Raw genomic sequence first — 21,876 nt, forward strand, 5'->3', positions numbered from 1 at the left:
ACTTGGACAATTCCAGCAGGACAATGCGGCACCCCACACGCCCTGCATTGCTACGAATGGCTCCAGAAACACACTTCCGAGTTAATCGCTTCCGCTGGCCTCCAGACTCCCCAATCGTGAACGTTATTGAGCGTATTGGGGATGCCTTGCAACGTGCTGCTCAGAAGAGATCTCCACCCCCTCGTACTCTTACGGATTTATGGGCAGCCCTGGAGGATCCATGTTGTCAGCTCCCTCCAGCACTACTTCAGACGTCAGGCGAGTCCACGCAACGTCGTGTTGCGGCACTTCTGCGTGCTCGCGGGGGCCCTACACGATATTAGGCAGGTGTACGGTTTCTTTGGCTCTGCAGTATGTAATAATATGGAACCTGAAAGTTTGTTTTATCTTTTTATATAGATTATCACATTATCGCGTACGCTCATAATTGTCACATTTCGGTGTGAGAGAACATTTACAAACAATATTCCTGTCATTGTGTTTCGTGCCTTCCCAAAACGTATCCGCGAACTTAAACAGACGTTTCTGACTGGCCCTATCCCTAAAAATGGAGTTTATGACTTGATTACGTCTACTGCAATTTTTACTGCAAGGTAGAAAACTATATGCACACGACTTCTTTACCGTTATATTTAAGATTTCCGTGAGTTTTTTGGTATCAGTTGCTTTAACTTGCGGCCACTTTAATTTTCTCTTCAGCCACTGATGTTCAGTTCCTATTTAATACGGCACACGTAAGCTAACTCAGTACATTGTATAGTGTTTGTTTCCTTAATTGTTAAGTATAGTATCTGGCTGTACCACATTTGTACAATGTGTTCGGAACTTGGAACTGGTTTTGGAAACGCCTCTTATCCGAATCTGATATTTTCGAAACGCGTCATAGCGTCCATAAGAGCTATTCCCATACTGCAACTTTTATTTGAAGATCTTTGAGTTTTCACACAAAAAATTCGGAGGTGTTAGTTTTCCGCACGACTTCCTATATAAACTGATGAAGTATATATTCCGAATAGTTTGGTTGAACTTATAATTCGACGGAAAGGTACTAAAATAACAAAAAGCTGAATAGTTTTGAGTGTCTGTCACGAAATCTAACCAGTATGAATAACACTGCATTGCAAATTTTTGCATCATTTGGGGTGGGAGGGGGGGGGGGGGGGGAAGGGGAGGAAGAGGAGCATCGAATGCACCGAAGGAGACCGATGTCATGAGAGTACTGAATTCTCATATCCCCCTTAATGCCAACCACTTGCGACAACATAGAACGGTATTCAGTAACTTAAACGGTGACACCTCTGCCATTGCATAGCACCATTCTTGTATCGGGCATACTCAATGCCGTCGATAGCAACATCACAGACATAACCCTTACGTCTCTTCATTTCTGTTAAAGTGGCCTTCTGCGACACATGAAATGCCAAGTGGACGGGTTCAAATCCTTATCTGGTATTGTTTTCATCTTTCATAGTCGTCCGTCGAAGACACTGCTCCGAGTACATTCACTGAATGTAGAACTCGCATTTGTATTGTAAGCCATTCCTTACTGCTTCAACTGTCATAACATTTCTTAAAATCCGCTGGTGTACCTGTTTTAGTTCAATGGAAATTGTGAACATGTAATGAGGTAAAAAGTGAAAATTTCGCTTTCGATTCGCACAACTCACTGGTGTGCAATCTTTAACAACAATTTTTCTATCATATTTGTAACTGCGCATGTCGACGTGTGTAGTGGCCGATTAAACCTTCTGTGTTTGATATACGACTAATGGCGGACAAAATAGAAATTACGTCTGATCTATTTCAGTGGGGTATTAGAAATGAACTTTGTTTTCACTGTCTCCTCTTTGGGAAGAAAGGGAAATAGAGACGTCGCAAATGAATTAAAATTATCTGTTGTCTACATAATCTTACTTTGAAGCTGCTCATTGATGTTCTCTAATATGTATCGAAAAGCTACCAATCCGAGTCCTAATTATGATGCAAGCAAAACAAAGAAGTATTACAAAGAAAGTCAGTATTTCTCTCACATTTCCAACACTTCCCCAAAAAAAAATTACCTTAAGTATTTTTTGTATAGAGCCACATCTCTCTAAGAAATGTACGCGTTTCTCCATCTCTGAAGTTGAATGAACGAACAAAGGTGCACAAAGGAGATCATAGCAAATATTCCACGAGGCAAAAAGCTTTGTGAAAAGGAAGCAGATACTAACATACAGAAATATAAATCTTCAGACTTCAAACAATTCATGAAAACTGTTTGGAAAAGTTTTGAAAGGGTGCGAAAGATTGAAACATATGAAGAGGGAAATAAAATTATTAAAAAGCTGATCGTCACAAGATACTGTTGATAAGGTGGACTGTAAGAGCAAGGAAAGACGTCCTGCAACGAACAAAACTGATGATAAATAAAATGAACCGGAGAGAGACGATGTGTGTACATACCACATGGCGAGTCGTGCTGAAATGGAAGTAATGGTCGAAGGAAAGAATCGCAGGGGTAGATCTAGCTAAGGGTATGTTGTGGATGATCGCCGACGTATTGAAAGTGCTGAAATGGAAAGGTTAGCTACCATATTCGCAGAACAAAACAGGATTTGTGATTAACAGAAACAAACCAAATGAGCTGAAAGTATCAGAATATATGAAGGAGAAAATTCCTCGTGTTTACTACCGGTTCGTAGTGTTCGCGATCAATCATGAATCTGCATTAGATCCGTGAACTGGTCGCTCAGCTTATAAGCCGAGAGAATCTAAAGAATCAAAGAATGTGTGGTAACTATTGATGTGACACCTAACTGTTCCAGTTCGTTGTGTGTTTCACGGCAGGAAGAAAACGGTTTCTGGTTAAGTGAATTTTGCAGCACATACGAAGTAGTTAGTGACGCCCGTGAGGAGAAAGTTACGACGAATTAACTACGATATGTCAAGTTAACTACAGTACAAAAAAAATTGAGGCAAAGTAGGAAAAACGACCACACTAGATGTGTTCCGAAAATAAGTTGAAGCTTTTGGTTGCAATCGTTTCTGTATGCGACAGCTTCCATGCAGGCAAGTTTGTGAAGTTTGAAGTGAGGTGTGTTTAAAGGATCTCCTCATTATCCCGCCGACAGTAAGCAGCGTGGGGCCAAGTGCAGCGCGCTACGTGGCGGCAGGGCGCCCGCGCCCGCGCCCGCACCACTAAACCGCGCCGTTGCTGCAGGAAGCCACGGAGGTTACGCGCTTCGCAGTAATTCCGCGGGAACAGGCGAGGTCGGGGAGGTGTTAAAGGAAACTTCTTGAGCGCGGGATGAGATGAGAATTTATCTCTAACGTGTAAGAACTTGAGACGCAACACTGACAAAGTTGGTGTGCTTAAAACTAACTGGCTAGCTATGCAAAGAAGGCAGAAAAGTTCTCAGCGCGGAAGCGCGAATTGAGAAGATGTTCTTACACAGTGTTTAGTAAGGAATTAAGCTTTGCATTTAGAAAGCTCCTTATCGAGCAACCGCTGTAATCAAATCCTTTCTTTCTACACACTGTAGCCTGTGTAACAGAATGAGCTGGCGCCTTTCTTACTGTGCCTACAAGGTTCCTGGCGTACTGTACTCTCTTGAAAAAGACTGTGCAGGTGGAGCAAAATTACATAGCGATCACCTGATGATCAGTAACAATAGAGACGCATTAACATTTTACCCCACAAATTGAATGTGGAACGCCTAATGGAAATATAACGTGTGAGTAAGGCCAAACATTAAGTAGAATAAAAGATAAACAGCGGAACACGTTAGTTACAAGACATTAACGCAGCAACAAACTTTACATCAAAGGTAATAAAAATTAATTTTCAGAACTCTAGAAGGCATGACATCAGCAGTTATTCTGGTTAAGCAAATAACTGAATAAATTGCAAGAAACCATCAAAGTTGTAATATTTATTTTCTTTACTGTTGGATGACTTGTTTCGAGCCTGTACCCATTAATAAAACACCCAATGAGCCGCGCAGTAAGAGACGTTACGACGGCTACATGAATGTTCGTTGTAATTAAATGTATCTTTAGCACAGATCAGACGCGCGGGATTAGCCGAGCGATCTTAGGCGCTGCAGTCGTGGACTGTGCGGCTGGTCCCGGCGGAGGTTCGAGTCCTGCCTCGTGTGTGTGTGTGTGTGTGTGTGTGTGTGTGTGTGTGTGTGTGTGTGTGTGTGTGTGTGTGTGTGTGTGTGTGTGTGTGTGTGTGTGTGCTGATGACCTTGCCATTTAAGTCCCATAAAATTTCACCCACATCTGAACAGTACACATCAACATAGGGCTAATCATCATTCACCTCATTTAGTGAATGAATTTCAATGCTTCATACGAGATATGTTAAACTACAATGAACGTTCATGTGGCTGCCTCGTATGTGTTACTGTATAGTTTATTGGATGATTTGATAATAAACCTTGACTCTGAAGTACTCATCAACTAACGAAGGAAATTAATATGACAACGTTGAGGGTTCTCTGCAATTTATGCCATTACTTGGGTAATAAAAATTGATGTAAAAAATCAGGTTTAAGGGTCAGTTAGACCAAAGTACAGAAGGGTATAGAGTAGAATTTTAATATATGCAGCAAAATAGCGACGGACGATTCAACGTGAAAGTAAATTAGTGCTTTCCTTTGCAGAGGGGGAGGAAACTTTGGAAAATAAGCCATAAACGTGAAGAGCAACTTGACGAATGCTATGCCTAAATGGCAAAAGTGAAACTCAAGTGGTAATGAGGTGTATAAGTAATTTAACATACTTGCAGGTCGAAGTACGTACAAGTCGTTACAGGATTGCAGGTACGCATACCAAAAGCAGCAGCTGTGGAAATGCAATTAAGACATGCCAGCAGTAGCAACTGTGCAAATGCAGGTAACTGATGCCGGTAGTACCCACCACGGAAACGCAGGCTGTGCGTGCTCACCATAGCCTCCTTTGCAGATGCAGCTCAGACATGCCGAGCCTAGCCACTGGGCAGATGCAGCTTGAGGAAACGCAGAAAATGCACGCTGATAGTAGCCACCACGAATATGTAGATTCCGTGGGCTGACGGGGGACATGCAGATAATGGGCGGTAGCGTTGAGGCACGTCTGCATTCGCTGAGCCAGGGGCGCAGGCAGTGCTGTAGCGGCCGACGCGGCAGTGGGGGCCACGTGGCAACCGCCGACGCGGAAGTGGACGGATACAGACAGAAGTTGTGGAGCAAATGAGGCAATACAAGTGACTACAGAGTCCTGGGTACGTGTCCTGAGTTAACGTGAGGTCTTGTTGGTGGTAGGCTACCTTCTAACTGAGAATTCTACAGAGAAATAGAAACTCAGTTAATTGCAGCAACTGTGGATTGGTATCTGTGGCAGTAACACACATCAGCGACAGCTTGCTGACGTTCCGTGGCCTACGCCCGGGTGTGAATCTAGTTTCACAAATGTCGGCCGATATCCGCGAGCGGAACGGTTGGGGCGGCGTTAACAGAGTTACCTGCTGTAAGCCGGCGGCATTCGTCACGTGCAGAATGGCAGCGTTGCAGCCGTCTGTGCGGGAGGTCACTGAGGCGCGGCTTGCGGCGGCGCGGCGGCAGCGCTTATCGGCTGTTCGGCGGCTGATAACGACGGCGAGGCGAGGAGAGGAGAGGAGAGACAGATAGTGTGTGTGGCCGGCGCTTGCGACACACACTCACTGCGTGCGGCGGCGGCGGCGGCGGCGGCGGCGGCGCGGGACTCGTCGACGCATCCGCCTCTGTGCGTCGCTGGCGCTGCACGTTCCGACTGTGTAGGAGGCAGGTCACCAGGGAAACTGTGCTCGGTCGGGAGGGAAATCTCAGTGTGTTCCATTCGAGTGTCGACACTGGAAATGTTAAGACGAAGCGGCATTCGAGACCGAGAGCAGATCGACGACTCGGCAGCATTGGCAGTGGACCCTCAGCGTGAAGAAGTGAATTGTGTTGCTCACAAATAGCCGAAGAGATCCACTACTGTTTGGTTATGCTACTGGCGATAAATCACTGCAAACAGCAAGATCCCTGGAGCTCCCAGGGGCAAATAGATGAAGAGACCTGAAGTGGAATGATCAGATGAAAAAAATTACATGGAAAGCTGAACCACGCAGATTCATTGGAAGGAAATGAAGATCATCCACGAAAAATGTGACTAATATTTCCTCCACCAAGAATTGTTCATCAGCTTAGGACGTTAACCAGGTTACATTAATATAATAAGAACAATAATTCTTTCTAGGTGCCATTCATGAACGCAGTAGGGCAAGTGGCTTAAAGATAGTTCCGTCCTGTGGCTTGCGGACTCCAGATGTAGATTTTTTTAGATGCCGCATGGGCTCCTCTTCTCCAAGTACACAGTAGCATGCAACGGACACCAATTAATACTTTTTGACAATGTTCTTCTTCACCGCAGCATTTATTTCTCGAGCGAATGTAAAGACATCCATGAGTGCTGGGGCAAAAATTCTGTTTCTTGTCAACACATCTGCATCTACATCTACATCTACATGGATACTCTGCAAATCACACCTAAGTGCCTGGAAGAGTGTTCATAGAACCACCTTCACAATAATTCTATATTATTCCAATACCGAACACCAACCGGAAAAAACCGACACCTATGTCTTTCCGTGCGAACGGTGATTTGCCTTATTTTATTACGATGATCGGTTCTTCCTATGCAGGTCGGCATCAACGAAATATTTTTGCACTCTGGGGAGGAAATTGGTGACTGAAATTTCGTGAGAAGATCCCGCCCCAACGGAAAGTGCATTTATTTTAATGATGTCCACCACAAATCCTGTATCATTTCAGTGACACACTCCCCCCAATTTCACGGTAACACAAGAAGTGCTGCTCTTCTTTGAACTTTTCCGACGTGCTCCGGTAGACCTTCCTGGTAGGGATCCCACACGGCGGCAGCAGTACTCCAGTAGAGGATGGATAAGCGTCGTGTACGCAGTCTAGTAGATCTGTTGCCTCTTGTAAGTGTTCAGCCAGTAAAAAACAGTCTTTCGTCTACCTTCTCCCGCAACATTTTCTACGTGTTCTTTTCATTTTAAGTTGTTCGTAATTTTAGTTCCTAGATATGTAGGTGAAATTACAGCGTTTAGATGTGACTCATTTGTCGTGTAACCGAAGTTTAACGGATTCCTTTTAGCATTCATTCATGTGGATCACCTCACTTTTCGTTATTTAGGGTCAGTTGCCAATTTCGCACCACACATATCTTTCCTAAATCATTTTGCAGTTTGCTTTGGTCTTTTGATGATTTTACTACAAGATAAACGACAGCATCATCTACAAATAACCGAAGGCGGTAGCTCAGATCGTCTCCTAAACCGCTTACATCGATAAGGAACAGCGGAAGTTGTATAACACAATCTTAGAAAACGCCAGAAATCACTTCCGTTTCACTCAATGACATTCCGTCAGTTACTACGAACTGTGACCCTTTTGACAGGAAATCACAAATCCACACAATTGAATTGAGCGATATTCCGTAAGCACGCAATTTCACTATAAGCCCTTGTGTGGTACACAATCAACAGCCTTCTGTGTAAGACGTGTATATTTCTATTGTCAAACCAAAATTTATTAAAGATGTATATATTTTATTAATAGAATTAAGTAGGAATAATTAATATTTGTCATGTTGGAAATAATTGTGGTAGCAGGGAATGTCTGCACCAAAGTATTGTTGAGAAGAGAGATCGCAAATCGATATAATTTTAAAAAGGGCAGGAGAGACCACGTATGGATACATTTTAAGAGAAGAGCGGGAAAGACCGCGCATTCATACATTTTGTAATGGTAGCAGGGATTGTCTGCACCAGAAAGCATTGTTGGTAGGAGAGACCGCACTTGAGCGTTCGCAGGAAGTTAGTAGCAAGCGAGATGTGCACTGAGTCGGTAGCAGGTCCGAAGCGAGAGGTTGAGAGGAGCGGTGTGCCTGCCAGCCACCAGCTATGATTTACAAGAGGTTATAAACGGATGTACAGAGACATCAGCTAACTATTATCATAAGAATAAGTAATATTTTTGAATTAATTTTTTTGAGAAACGCAAGACGACTGAAGGTATGTTTGCACATTGCTAGTTGTAAGATTATTGTAAAAATTAAGTCCCATTTGAACGTTTGTATAATCATTTCATTCACAATATAATTAATTTTTTACCAGCAATATTGCATTACTGATTATAATGCATCTCAAGAACCATCAACGTAAAAGTTTGCAAAATTTTATTGTTGTCAAGAAAAAGTTTAACTATGAATTACGTAACTTCAGTCAAATTAAAGAATAATGTCAGCTTTGGTAATAAATACAGCCACTTATGACAGCCCGCCAACAGCTAATAGAGTATGGTAAAACAGAGTGAGTATATTCATGTGGCAGTTCGATGTAGCAGTCAGATGGCCATCCAGTAACAGTAAGAAAGGTAAGGAACAGTTTTGGGTTATTGCAGGCGACGACTGAGGGCCACGACGACGACATATTCTATGTTTCGTCGAAATAATCAGCAAATCACTTTTAATAAGTAGCAATTAAATTTGCGTGCGAATATTGAGAAAGAAGATTAATTTCAAAGGGAAGATTTCATTTGTTGTTATGAAGCAAGAGGTAGAAATCCTAAGGGGAGGTTTCATAGGTTATTGTAAAAGCGAAGGTTGCGTAACAAAAGAGATAGAGAGGAGACGGAGGTTTCATTTGGAAATCTGGAAATACAGAAATACGGAATAAATTTGAAACCCCTTGCCAATAGCACTCTTACACTTCGTGCGAGTAAAGAGCTGGTTTTTTCTAAAGCGGAGCTGACTGTCAATAGACCGTTTCCTTCGAGGTAATTCGTAATGTTCGAACGCAATATACGTTCCAAAATCCCGCTGCGTATCGACGTTAACGATATGAGCCTGTAATGAAGTGGATTACTCCTACTATATTTCTTGAGTATTGGTGTAATCTGTGCAACTTTCCAGTCTTTGGGAACGGGTCTTTCGTCCAACAAGGGTTATTTATGTGCTATTAATGAGGATGAGTAGGCGCAAAAAAACCTCTCGTGTGCGACATTCGTGGTATGCTGCGTGACTCACAAGGGGACCACGCCTGCTCCTCACCGCCGATTTAGTTCAGATACATGGTACACCCAGACATTGGACAGCTGCGCAAGTGGCAAGTGGCAAGCGGCTCCAGGCGACGAGACGTTTGGAGAAAATTGTGGGGGAGGCGGGCGAGGTATGAGCCATTTGTGTTACTTGTATTTACAATTTTTACATTACTTACACTGCAATTAAACAGAAATAGTGTTCAATATGCATGCATTAACATTTTCGTAAAAGGCATGAACAGAAAAAGGCAAAGGAAAATTTGGGAATGGAAATAAATTTCCAGGAAGGGATTGTAAGGTACAACCGAGAACCTCAGATATAAAAATGGATTACTTTACAGCTGATAATTTACACAGGCAGGGGTGATATTTATCGTAAAAACAGGGTAAGAAATAATGTTTGTGGCGTCTTTAACACACTATAAACGTTACCGGGTTCTTTTAAAGTTTATATAGAAAAAAACTATTTACATTCATAAAAGCTTCGCTCGCGGGTCTCCTCTCACCTCACAGTTTGGCTGCAGGCCACACGGAACGCATCATTTCGCCATACATTGGCAAGGATAGCTGCTGATGTACAATGGAATTTATTTTGACAGTGTCTCTCTTGATAAGGTAAGAGCAGTTTTGAAACTTTTTGGTCAAATTCTTTGTCTGATGAAAAAAAACGAACATTCCTGGATTGCATTAACGGAGTTGAATTGGGGAGAGGGGTGCATAACTTTAGTACTGCACGATGGCAATCCATCTTGAAGTGTTGTCGTGTAACTGTGGATATCTTCCACACGACTTAATTAAAAGAAATTTTTGTTCTCCACGTAGCGATTCATCAAACCAGTCGAAATTCTGTATACTGCTCTTGTAAATTTCCCAGATTTTGCAGAAGTGATGACAACATTCGCATACCATATACGAGACATTGGGAAGAAATCGATAGTGACTAGGCGCCTTCCCCTTCTTAGTCACGTGGCTTAAATATCCAGGCCTAACGTACTGTGAATTACAGGGCAGGGGGTCGGGGCCTGGAAAAAACGTTTCTGTATTTGTGTTTCCAAAAGACGCAAATATTGGGGCTAAGTGGGTGCGAGCAATTCACCGCAGAGTTCACACCTGGGAAGAATTCTATTTCTTCTGCAGGACATTTCTCCGAAAACCACGTAGTTGCTGAAGGTAAAATTAGAGTAGCACATGGTTATTTTGCTAACAGTTAGTACAACTATTCCCAAGTTGACACCGGACGATGTTCCTTCTTTGTTTCCCGGGCAACTATCAAATGTATGTTTCTTTCTGCTGAAAGGAAATCACCAGAGGGAAGACTTTGAATTTCGTTGTTGAGAACAACGAAACCTGAGTGTAACATGAGAGTACGACGAGACTGCAAATTATGATTTCGCGAGTAAATGAACTGAGTCTAAATGGTTTTCTTATAAGAGAATCACGTATTTCATACTCTTAAAGACTGTGTCAAAGACAGCCCATTTAATTTGTGTTCTGTACAACTTTTAATATATTTTTGAGTAGGAAAACGTCAAAACAGCTGTAACGTGTCTTGCAGCAACTGCCGGTGTAACTGCTGTAATGTTTGGAATCCCCAGTTGGTCGGATTAGTGCAAGGCATCAAAGCAATTCCAAGGCGTACCGCTATATTTGTTACTGGGAGGTTCGATCCACTTTATAAACAGAGAAAAGCTACTGCTCTTTTGCTTCCTAAACATCCGGACAATCATTCCAGATTTGCCAAGACCGTTGCGGGACCCAACTCCTAATGCCTAGAAAGAAGAAAAATAAATTGCTTCACTTTCTCCAGGCTTATACACAAACATAAACAAAACATGTTGTTTACTTCAGTATAAAACAACGGTTAACGGTACACCACACTGGCTACTACCCATCACTTGTGCCAGCAAGCTGCGTTACACTACGTAGTCGCCTCTGCTCGTGCACACTGCTAACAGGCGTCTTCTAGATGCCTGCGGTTCGCGCGAGGTGTACTTAGCTTGGGAGTCCAGGCCAAGGCACTGACACTGATTTTGCTCCTTTTTCGGCCAGTGTCCCTTCCGTGTTACTAATGCCGCCAGAGATCAAATTTTCTCCTACACTCTAACTGTTTAGCAATTACGGATAATAGCCCAATTTGGCACGGTAATTCTGCGATAATTGCTGGCCGAATTAGAGCGCGTTACTTTCAACAATTATGTTCTCTCTCTTTATATACATACAACAGAGCTATTACCAGGAAAATCATAGCTAGAATTTAAGGTGTTGGCAGTGCCAGCCGACAGCAGTTTCCAGTAATGTTTTAACTGACTTCAAAACAGAGATGAAAATTGCGTTGTGATGTACTGGAAGGGAATTTGAAAGTGCGAGTGACGGCAACCAACACGCGCGTTCGCAACAGCAGCTGTTCAGCTGTTTGTGTTTCCATTCGGGCCTTTTTACGTCTAAATACAGTCCGCCGGTCGTAAAAAGCTGACGCAGCGACTGAATTCACTGGGGCCATTACTGCTACTACGAGGGGGAGGGGGTAGGCTGCACGTGTTGCGTCATTTGTACGGTGACTAATACCTGTTGAACAGCCAACTTTAACGAAGGGCAAGATGGAGACCGAAAATCGACTTTGGCGTCGTGAAAACGTGTCTGGACTCCCAGGTGGTGGCGTACAAATTGAAGAGAAAAAGATCGCAGTTTCTCTGTTATCCCTCTGGGTCCCACAGATTCATCAATTGCTGAAAACAGTGCTATCTGCTTTTTGTTGCCGTGTAATCGTCTTGGAAAATGGAGTGATGCTACGACTGTAACTGATCGCCTTCACGAGAAGCTTCTACATTTAATTAAATGTAGGAAGACATATTGTAAACATGAGTGCAAACTCAATAATCATGAGAGAGAATGAAAATCCTTGTCGACGGTCAGGCGGGACTCTCGTGGAGTACACAGCTACGCTCCAGAGAAGTGTGAAGGTATAAGGGGCGGTGAAAAAGTTCCCGTTTAAGGTCGTCGCTGCAGCGTATACGCAGTGTAGCAGGACTCCGAAGCGAGTGTGTAAGCACCGACATGTAGCCAAAGGATTAGCGTAGCTTTCCTCTCTTTCCGAGGTGCGTGCGTTAAAAACGGAAACAATCTAAGGCGACGTTACTACACCAAATGCTTCCAAGCATGACCAAGGCGCTTTTTTTTTTCTTGGTTGCCGAAGGACAAACACCGGTAGACGTCCATCGCAGAATGAAGAATGCGTATGTGGCATCATGTCTGCCGAATATCACCATTATGGAACGGTGCGTGAAATTCCGTGATGGTCGCGAATCACCCTGTTGTTTGGTTATCGTGGCCTATTCCTTCTTTGTATCCAGGAACCTGGCGTCTCCGTCACTGGGGAACGGGGAAATTACGGCCTGTAATTAACGCTAAACGTCCGGGAAAACTGCGACAAGGAATGTTCCTGCTTTATGGTAACGCACGCCCCCAAATCAAATGTATCGCAGAAGTTACCGCGACTCAGGTGTGAACGCACTTGAGCACTCGCTTTATAGTTCTGATCTCTTCCAATGCGGTTATCACGCCTTCGGTCCCTTGACGAAGGCCTTGAAGGGTCGCCAATTGCTGTGGACGAGGATGTGCAGTAATTAATTACGGATTTCTTCACTCAGCAGGACATGCTGTTTTACCAAATGGGTATCTAGAACCTGGTGCTTCGTTGGGATGATTACCTCAATGCTCTCGTCAATTTTGACTGATTGGGATACCGGTTCTGGACTAAGGCCTACGAATCAAAAATTTTGGATCACCTCTATAGAAAGAGAGCCATTCCTCGAAATAAACTGAAATTCTAACAGTAATGACATAGAAGGAAACACCAAAGAGAAAAAATAATGAAAATTTGACTTATGGATGGCATTGTAACGCCAGAACAAGACGTGCGGCACACGGCTGTTCCTCAGTTTTGCGTCTCAGACTGCCTCCATGAAGGATAGCGCGGTGCTGGTAAAGCTCTTTTACAAGTAGGCCTGTCGAAGTTCCAGACAGTCAGGGGTATGAAGAACGTAATCTGGAGAAAATGATTACAAAATTCGAAAAGACAGGTTCTCGAAGTGCAATCTGGAAGAGGGAGAAAAACAGTTGTTCCTACGTTTTCCGTACGTCGGACATGCCTGCGAGTACGGTGCGTAAAATCATACGAAACAGGCTGCATTGCTGGCTATACAAAATCACCAACGTTCAGCAGTTGCTTTCTACTGACCTGCCAGTAACACAAACATTCGCTCTGGAAGTTCTTACTCGCATTGCAGTTGACAGTGAATGGGCATGTAAGATTGTGTTGACAGACGAAGCTCGTTTGCACCTCCAAAGACATGTCAAAACGCAGAATTGAAGCACATCGACAACAGAAAAATCGTACCCTCATCAACCGGTACCACTTCATTATGTAAAGGTGACTGTTGTGCAGGTTGATGGCATGATTTGTGGTAGGGGCGCACTTTTTTATAGAAAATAAGTATTGTGGGTACCGCCACTGGTAAACTGTGTGAGAGTCGTTTTGCGTCTCAGCTTCAGTTCAATCCTTTAACGATGAGGGTGTGTGGGTAAGATTATTTTTATGCAAGATGGAGACCCTCCACCCCCTGCACAGCCAATAAAGTTTCTGTTGGCAGAGGCATTTCGGAAATGCTTGCATTATCATCCGTTTTTTCCTACCGGCTGGCCGTCCAGATCACCTGATATTAATCCGTGTGACTTTTGGCTTTGGGTTTATCTGAAAGATGACGTAGCTGAACAGAAGGCATGCATCGTGCAATGCATTCTTAACGTGACCCCTTGTCCGTAGAGGAATATATTGTCTCCCAGTTTCAACTTCTGGCAGAAAACTGTGGATGGTGTATTGGAGGTGTCTTGCAGCACTCTCATGAGGAATGGAAACGAATGTTTCGCTTTTTCTGCCGTTTGTGGCCCCAGGACGAAAGCTGCTACTTTGCTGTTTATTTTTTGGCCTCAGGACAATTAAAAACGATTTTTTCCCAACCGATGTGGCACGGTCTTGCCATGGTGGATGGGTTTACCTACGTAATAGCTCCACACCAGTTGACACTGGAACTTGTGCAGTCGTGCACGTTGAACAATACGGATGGTGTAACGTGCATATCAAAGCATAGCCATCGTTTGCCAGTCATTTACGTTAAGACGCTTATAGCGGTATCTATTGGTAATATCTTTTTGTTCCATTATGTTGTTCCCACCCTCCGTCAGTAACATGCAGTTCAAATTTGATGTTATCCTGAGGATTAATAGCATTCTACTGCGTTTCAAAACTGCAGCTTTAGTTATAGACATCCTGTATTACTTTCACACTGGACAATAATTAGTTACTGAAAACAACAACCAGTCGCATTATTTCTAAGCATTATCAAGTCACGGCAGCTAGTATGTGTGTAAGTAACACCGAATACTGCAGAAGATACTTCCGTTAGAATAACAAAGTCAGAATTTGTTGCAAGCACAAAGGTTTAGAAAAATCTGCATATAGGAGGGAACAGACCTGTTTGTCTTTCCCTCCATTCACGATCGCCACAATCATCTTAGAATATCCTGAAGGGGTTTACATTAACCGACATTTAATTAAAAGAAATTGTACCAGAGGTGCGGTGTTAGTGAAAAACTTTCGATGCAGCTTTGCCGTGAACGTCATACTACCACGTCACGCAAGTTACGATATTAACGACGAAATCAGTATGGCGTCTCCGGAGTTGTCGACAGCCGTCGTCGCATCGAGCCAAACGTTATTTTGACACCACTTCCGAGTAAGCCTTGCGCGTCATGGACGCGTCGCTTGCTGCCCAGGGGTTACCACAGATCAGTAAGAGGGCGGGTACGTGTAGCGCTGCACCTTCGTGACCGCCGACACGGGCTCGGCACGCCGCAGTGCCAGACGAACTCGTGTCGCTGTCGCTGTCGCCAGACCCGCCCGTACCGGGGCTTCCGGCGCAAAGTAGCTCCCGGGCCCTGGGGCCGCTTTTTTAATTAATAACAAGCAGCCGCGGCTTTATTAAAAACATTCACCAGCACAGCCCGGCTCAGCGCAGGCGCAGGCGGGCCAGGTAGGTAGGTAGGTAGGTAGGTAGGTAGGTAGGTAGGCAACCAGGCAGGCGCTGCAGTGTTGTGCCGCCGGCGGGTCGCGGAGCGCCTTTGATGTCCGGCGCGGTCGATGCGGCTTTTGTGCGGCGCAATCACTGGCTGCTGCTGCCGCCCGCTCGCAAAGTGCCCGCCAGTTCAATTTGGCCTCGCGGCAGCCTGCAGTCATCGGCAAACAGCCGCTCGCCGAGCGCCGTTTATCATTGGCGCCGCCAACGCACGATTTGGCCACTGTCTACAGGTGCTCCCGGATTTGGCGACAATGTGAATCTTTCTCTCGGGGCCTTCCGGTAGGACACGCGCAGGCTATTTTCATACTGTTTTTCCACTCAGTACTGTTTATTTGCAATCGATTTCGAGGTCTTTTATGGCTTTATCTTAAGGCATTGAAGTGTATCTACCGTGACACTGTGCCACGGTATGCTCCAATGCAGGGCCTGCCACGGCGTGCCTGACAACAAGCGGCCGCGGTTGGTTGGTTGGTTGGTTGGTTTTGGGGTTTTGTGGGGGCTAAACATCGAGGTCATCAGTCCCCTGTTCAGAACAGACATACTTGTAAAAGCGTTACCTCTGCACCCAGAGGGAGGCAACACCAAGGGGGGGGGGGGGGGGGGGGGTACAGAGCTAAAATGAACACCGCAATAACACAAAATAGAGGACACTTAAAAGGAGCAGAGCAAATAGTTGACTAGAGTAAAACTGACTACAGTGGTTGATGGATCAGGTGAAATGTCAACCGCTCAACTACAAACGAAGAACCTCCAGCTGGAAAGCGTCTACAGAAGTACCAACACAACTTGTTACCAAAAATGACACTATTTTGGTATCCACGTCACAATTAAAAGTCGCTGGAGTGGGTGTAGCCTGAGAAATCATGCGAGTGTGCCTACACTAGAGTGAATGATGAAACCCAGCTGCACGGATAAAACGTGAAACTGAGTCAGCTATAGAGGCATCGTCACCTAGAATTAAAGAAAGTGCAGCTGGTAAATTAAAGGACTGCCGCAAGGGGGCTAAAAGCGGGCAGTCCATCAGAAGATGGACTACTGTCAGCCAGGGCTCTGACGACGAAGGAGATGGCAGTGGGTCAACCGCGTGTGTCCAATTCCGAGACGGCAGAGAACAACTGAGTCCCCACGCGTGCTCCTCAAGGATGAGTTCCATACGGCCGCGGACGACTTGACCGTGCGGAGCTTATTTGGCGTGGTCCAGACAGACCATTCAGAGCTCCAGACATCGCGGACCTTGCGATGTAGGGCTTACCGGAGGTCTCTTTCCAGGAGCCCAGGCTCCAGGGGTGGAGAAGTGGTGGCCTGCGTGGCCAATCGATCGACACGTTCGTTTCCTGGAATGCCGATGTGGCCCTGGGTCCACACAAACGTCACTGAACGACCACACTCGACGAGAGCAAAAGCCGCATCTTGAATACCGCGGACCATAGGGTCCCGAGTGAAACACTTGTCGAGTGCTTGCAATCCACTCAGGGAGTCACTGCATATGACAAATGACTCCCCAGGGCAGGAGGAAAGGTGAGCGAGTGCACGATACAGAGCAGCCAGCTCCGCAGTGGAAACACTGCTCCCTCGAGGGAGGGAATGCAGCTCAACGTGGTCGCCGTGGATGAAAGCAAACGCAGGCGTCCGTCGACCACAGAAAGCGGCCGCGGGGACGCTGGGGCACGACACACTCCAGACCGACAGAGTCGCGGTGGCAGCGCTTCAGCGCTGTTCGTTATACGACAGGCGTTCACAGGTTCGGTAACACATTGCAAGGCGAGAATCCACGTATTTCTAATTTGATGAGGATGCATTTAAAACGAAAATAGCATTGTGAGAGGGACAAATTCTGAGGAACAATACATTCCACTTCCCTAACCTCAGAAGCTTCGAAGAAGACGCGAGGTTCACAAATTCATTGTGGCTTTCGAAGAATTACAACTATAGTTTTCTAAACTGTTATGAGAACAGTTTCAATATTACATGTGTTTTCGAACTGTTCTCGCGCCCGTTTCCCGTTTCAGTCGAAAGCGCCGCTGTGCACGGGCATATGTAACTTACTTACCTGGCATTTTCCATTTTAGAGTCAAATCCTTTTACTTTAAAACTGTTCTGGATGTCTGAACTGTTTTCGTCGAGGACAATTTCTGTGTGTCCATCATGAGTTTGCAAACGTGATAGAATATTTCAAAATGTTCAAATGTGTGTGAAATCTTATGGGAGTTAACTGCTAAGGTCATCAGTCCCTAAGCTTACACACTGCTGAACCTAAATTATCCTAAGGGCAAAAACACACACACACACACACACACACACACACACACACACACACACACACACACACACACACACGAGGGAGGACTAACCTCCGCTGGGATCAGCCGCACAGTCTATGACTGCAGCGCATTAGACCGCTCGGATAATCCCGCGCGGCTAGAACATTTCGATTGGAACGTTTGTGTGGAAAGCTTTTTTCCCTTATGAAACTAAATAAATCACTATTATGTGACATCCCGACTGAAAATCCGTGAAACTGTCCCTGTCGGTTTGCATGCCGACAGGTTGTGGCAGATAAAAATTGTATTGAGATTTCAGTGAGACAAAAATAATTAAGTAATTCTAAAAATGGGTTTCGTTTGCGATCTATGTTGTTCGGAAGCATGTAACCAAGTTCTTATGCAGTACAACTGCTGCATTGTCATTTAAAGACGGCGCGTTCGACTTTCACACCTCTTGCCATTCAGACGGCGCGGCGTGGCGGTGTTGGGGGGGGGGGGGGGGAGGGGGGGGGGGACGTGCAGTTCGACTGAGCGCTATGGCAAGCGGGCCAGGTTGCGGCTCTAGACCTGAAGTCTCTGTCACTCCTGACGTGGTGCAACAAGTGGAAGACTGCCTGTGGACATACTACAGAGAGTGTATAATGGTTTACAACGGATCACACCGGTGTAGGTTAAGTCCATTCTAACAATTTGGTATAGGGCACTATAGTGTGTTTAAAATTAGTTGATACTTTCCACGTTTGGCTCAGCGGTGGGGACATGACGCCGTTGCCCAGGTAACACCAACGGCGAGCCGGCTTTCCCTACCAGGCCACCGGCAGTTCGCCTGGTACAGTATGCCTGTTGCCACGCCGCGGATAAAGAATACCAGGTCGTGTCGCGCTTTAGAGATACCAGCGTTCCTTAGCTATCGTAGTAATGTGATGTTTTCTGGCGTTGAAATGTTCTACGGTCTTCAGGTATTGTGAACGAGTGTTTTATGTTGGTGCTGCATTAATAGTAACAGTGCAGGCCGTCTGAACACGAGATTCACAATAAAAGTGGTCTTCCAAGAACACGGTCATCGGCTATGAAATTATGGTTCGCTGCAAAATATTCCTCCGTATTAAAGAAAGCGATGGACAACGCACAGTACCACTCGTTTGTGATGGTTAAAGCTCCAACAATGTAGCAGAGGACAGCGGCCCTTTTTTTTGGGTGCAATGGAATATTCTATTGGATAACGTAGCTTGTGTAAGGCGAAGTTAATCGAACTTAGTGCTGTACAAGCCAAAAACTCCACGCTACCAGATCGACGAACGGGCTAACGGTAAAGAGCATAATTCACTCAGTCTTCATCTGTATCATCCACATTTAAATCCGACTGAGAATATATGGGCCTAGGTGAAAAGTAATGTGCCAAAAACAAGAAATTTACGCTCAGTGATGTTGAAATGCTGACAAAAGAAATCATTGCAAATTTTACATCACAGGACTGGTCACAAGTTGTCAGCCATACCAAGAATGTGTTTAAGGAGACATGGATTCATGAAGGACTGTTTCGAATAATGTTACTTCTCTTGTTTGTGTGTTAACAACTGCTTCATTTGGATAAACACAGCACATCTCACTAACATTTTACTACAGTTGAAACGGTAACAAAATCCAAAACAACATATTAAACTAGCAACCGAGAGCGAGACATCACTAGTTTTGAGAAAGCTCATTTCAGCATAAAAATGAATGTGCAGCTTTTTCATTTACATGATTGCAAAACCCACAGCAATTCTCGTTTCACAGGCTACTGATGGTCCTTAAACATATTATTTCATTTAAAACAATCTGTAGTTGTTTGAATACCGCGGCAGATATGGAAGTTGCGCATATTAATCACACAGCAAAACGCTCTGCTCTTTGTGTCCTGTCATTTGCCAAAATCTTGTTTGGATATCTCAGACCATTTATGAGACACGAGGGATGTATGAATATTTCATTCTGGCTTTTTCACTGGTGTGTGCATTCGTGAAGCAGACATTGCATTTTCTGCTCACTGACGACAGATAGTGGTAGTCTTCGAGGTTTAATGAATAATTAAATTTATCTAAATTTTATTCGCAGCAACATATGAGCTAACACACCAAACGCAAACTCGTAGCGATCCCTATTTTTCACTACAAACTAAGAATTTCTCGCAGTAGTTTAGCTAATACCGAAATATCACAATAACTATGACCATTAATGAAATAATAGGTAATTCATGAAGTTGACGAGTGAAGCAGTAAGGTGTGCCAGAACCACAGTTTTTTACCGTATAGTTCCTATAAAACGTGCCTTTTGTAGACAAATTTGACTGTTTTTCGAATTAATTGACCACAGGTACCCTGTATAAATTTTTTCGTCAAGACCTTACCTTCACCACTGGGGTACGTTATAAACAATTATCTTTTACAACCTGTATTCAGGAGGATAGAAGCAGTAGATCGAACTCAGACAAAATTACTTTGAAAGGATTACCAATCTGGCAAGTCGACCCCGATCGACTATCCAGAAACTATCTTAAGGGATGCTGAGACCATCCTAAGGGATGCGCACAAGCGACTCGTACTACAGGACAGACTGACAAGAATCCACACACACACACACACACACACACACACACACACACACACACACACACTGTTCAACAATTGTGTGTGTGTGTGTGTGTGTGTGTGTGTGTGTGTGTGTGTGTGTGTGTGTGTGTGTGTGTGTGGGGGGGGGGGGGGGCGCGCGCGCCAAAAATTATATGAAGATCGTAGCCATGCTTACCGAACCCGATAATCGACAGGTGAATTTTACAGACTGCAAAAACGCAAAGATTGGTTTCTGGAAAGTAGCTTGGATAACAGAAGTTACCTTAGTAAAGAACTAGTAACTAAAGAATACATACATGTCCCATAACAAAAGTTCGCAACCATCGCGATACTATTATACTAAGACGTGTTAATAATGGGCCACATTATTGATACAAGTGTACAGCGCCCTTCTTAAACATTGCTTAGTTTCACTTTCAAAAACGCTGAAGACTATTTAAAGCCAAGATCGTATTAGTAGGTCTTTACTTGCAAAGCAACGCGTTTCGACCGACCGATTTTGCTGCAATGTTCAGGACTATTTTTTTTGTTTTGTAAAATGTTTTCGTCTTGTGTTGGAACTTAACCAAAAGCTGTTAAGTAGATGAAATGTAGGACAAAGGTTTGTTACAAATGGAACATTTAAAATGTACTTTAACGCCATCTTATGGGGATCTTCAATCGTTAGAGACTGTCCTGCTACTGTAAGCAGACGTGCAACTGTGATTTTATTGTTTACTGTGTTCTTATAATTAACAGTCACCTGTGAGCGCTACATACATGGCCACGGCCAAGTGCAAAATGTGCTTGTTTATTTTTAATGTTGTTTATGATAAACCTTTATATAATGTGCTAATTTTATCTACGTGAGAAATAGGCGTGAGGCTGCAGCTCAAGATGAGTACATTTTGTAACTAAAACTTTTGAAGATTTGAAGATGACAGCAAAGCCTGTTGGAAACGGTTATTTTTAAATGAATATATATGCGCCCTTACATCTAAAAAGTTTATACTAAGTAAAACAGATCGTTGCTTCTGATTTCTCAACAAGAGAAGAGGGCCATACACTTTCGGAAAAAAAATGTCCAGTGATACCTAATCTCTGCAACTTTCGTTGGTCTATGTCAAAATTCATGGGTTGCAACTATTTTTTTTTCTCAGTCACGATATTTCTGCAACTTCGCTAGCTGCCTTCGTCAGCCGTCCAGCACAAACTTCATCGCTCGCTGTTTGGACTGCAGCCAGCAGTGTGCGCGCCACGTTAACAATAGTTCCCGCGTCGTTAGACAATGAACAGTCAACACAAACTGAGAATCAACGAAATTATGCCAAAGCGTAAACAATAAAGGAAAAACGCCAAGAGACTAAACATTACACCAAAATACCTCTCAATATGCTTAAGAAAATGTTGAAGCTGGCACGGACTTCATCGGAAAAATCCCAGGGCTCTGTCTCCTCTCGTATGTAAATTTCGGTCAGGTTACTTTTCAGTGAAGGGTTTTGTGTGACGGAATTTTCGTTGCTGTATCTTCGCAACGATTTGCAATAGCTTTTCTGTATGTTGTGAATTTCTGTTGACTGTTTCAGAGTTTAACAACAACGAGAAACAATCGCTAGAGCGGCGCGCAGCTTGTTAATTGTCCCGTTCTTAGTTTGGTTGGAGACTAAACATCGAGCAACAAAATATGCCCCCCGCACCTAACGAAGCCAACTAGGGAAACACCCAGTAAAGAGAAAATGACTACTCAGCTAGCAAACTAAAAACGTGTGAACCATGT

The 21,876-nt window shown here is 44.2% G+C and overlaps 1 protein-coding gene across 38 annotated transcripts in view; it reads right to left on the minus strand.

Moving 5' to 3' along the window:
• Window positions 1–21,876, minus strand: part of LOC126278218 (CUGBP Elav-like family member 2) — a 2,351,537-nt gene that overhangs the window by 718,076 nt on the left and 1,611,585 nt on the right. Inside the window, exon 1 of one of the 38 annotated variants that reach the window (XM_049978190.1) lies at window positions 5,489–5,553. The exons of 36 other annotated variants lie outside the window; for them this stretch is intronic. In XM_049978190.1, the coding sequence (XP_049834147.1) occupies window positions 5,489–5,508 (20 nt within the window). In that variant the 5' untranslated portion in view covers window positions 5,509–5,553. Of the gene's footprint in view, window positions 1–5,488; window positions 5,554–21,876 lie in introns of those variants that run through there. One more of the 38 variants, XM_049978191.1, reaches the window with a different exon arrangement.

Source organism: Schistocerca gregaria, chromosome 6, assembly GCF_023897955.1.
Source record: "Schistocerca gregaria isolate iqSchGreg1 chromosome 6, iqSchGreg1.2, whole genome shotgun sequence".
Taxonomy (NCBI): domain Eukaryota; kingdom Metazoa; phylum Arthropoda; class Insecta; order Orthoptera; family Acrididae; genus Schistocerca; species Schistocerca gregaria.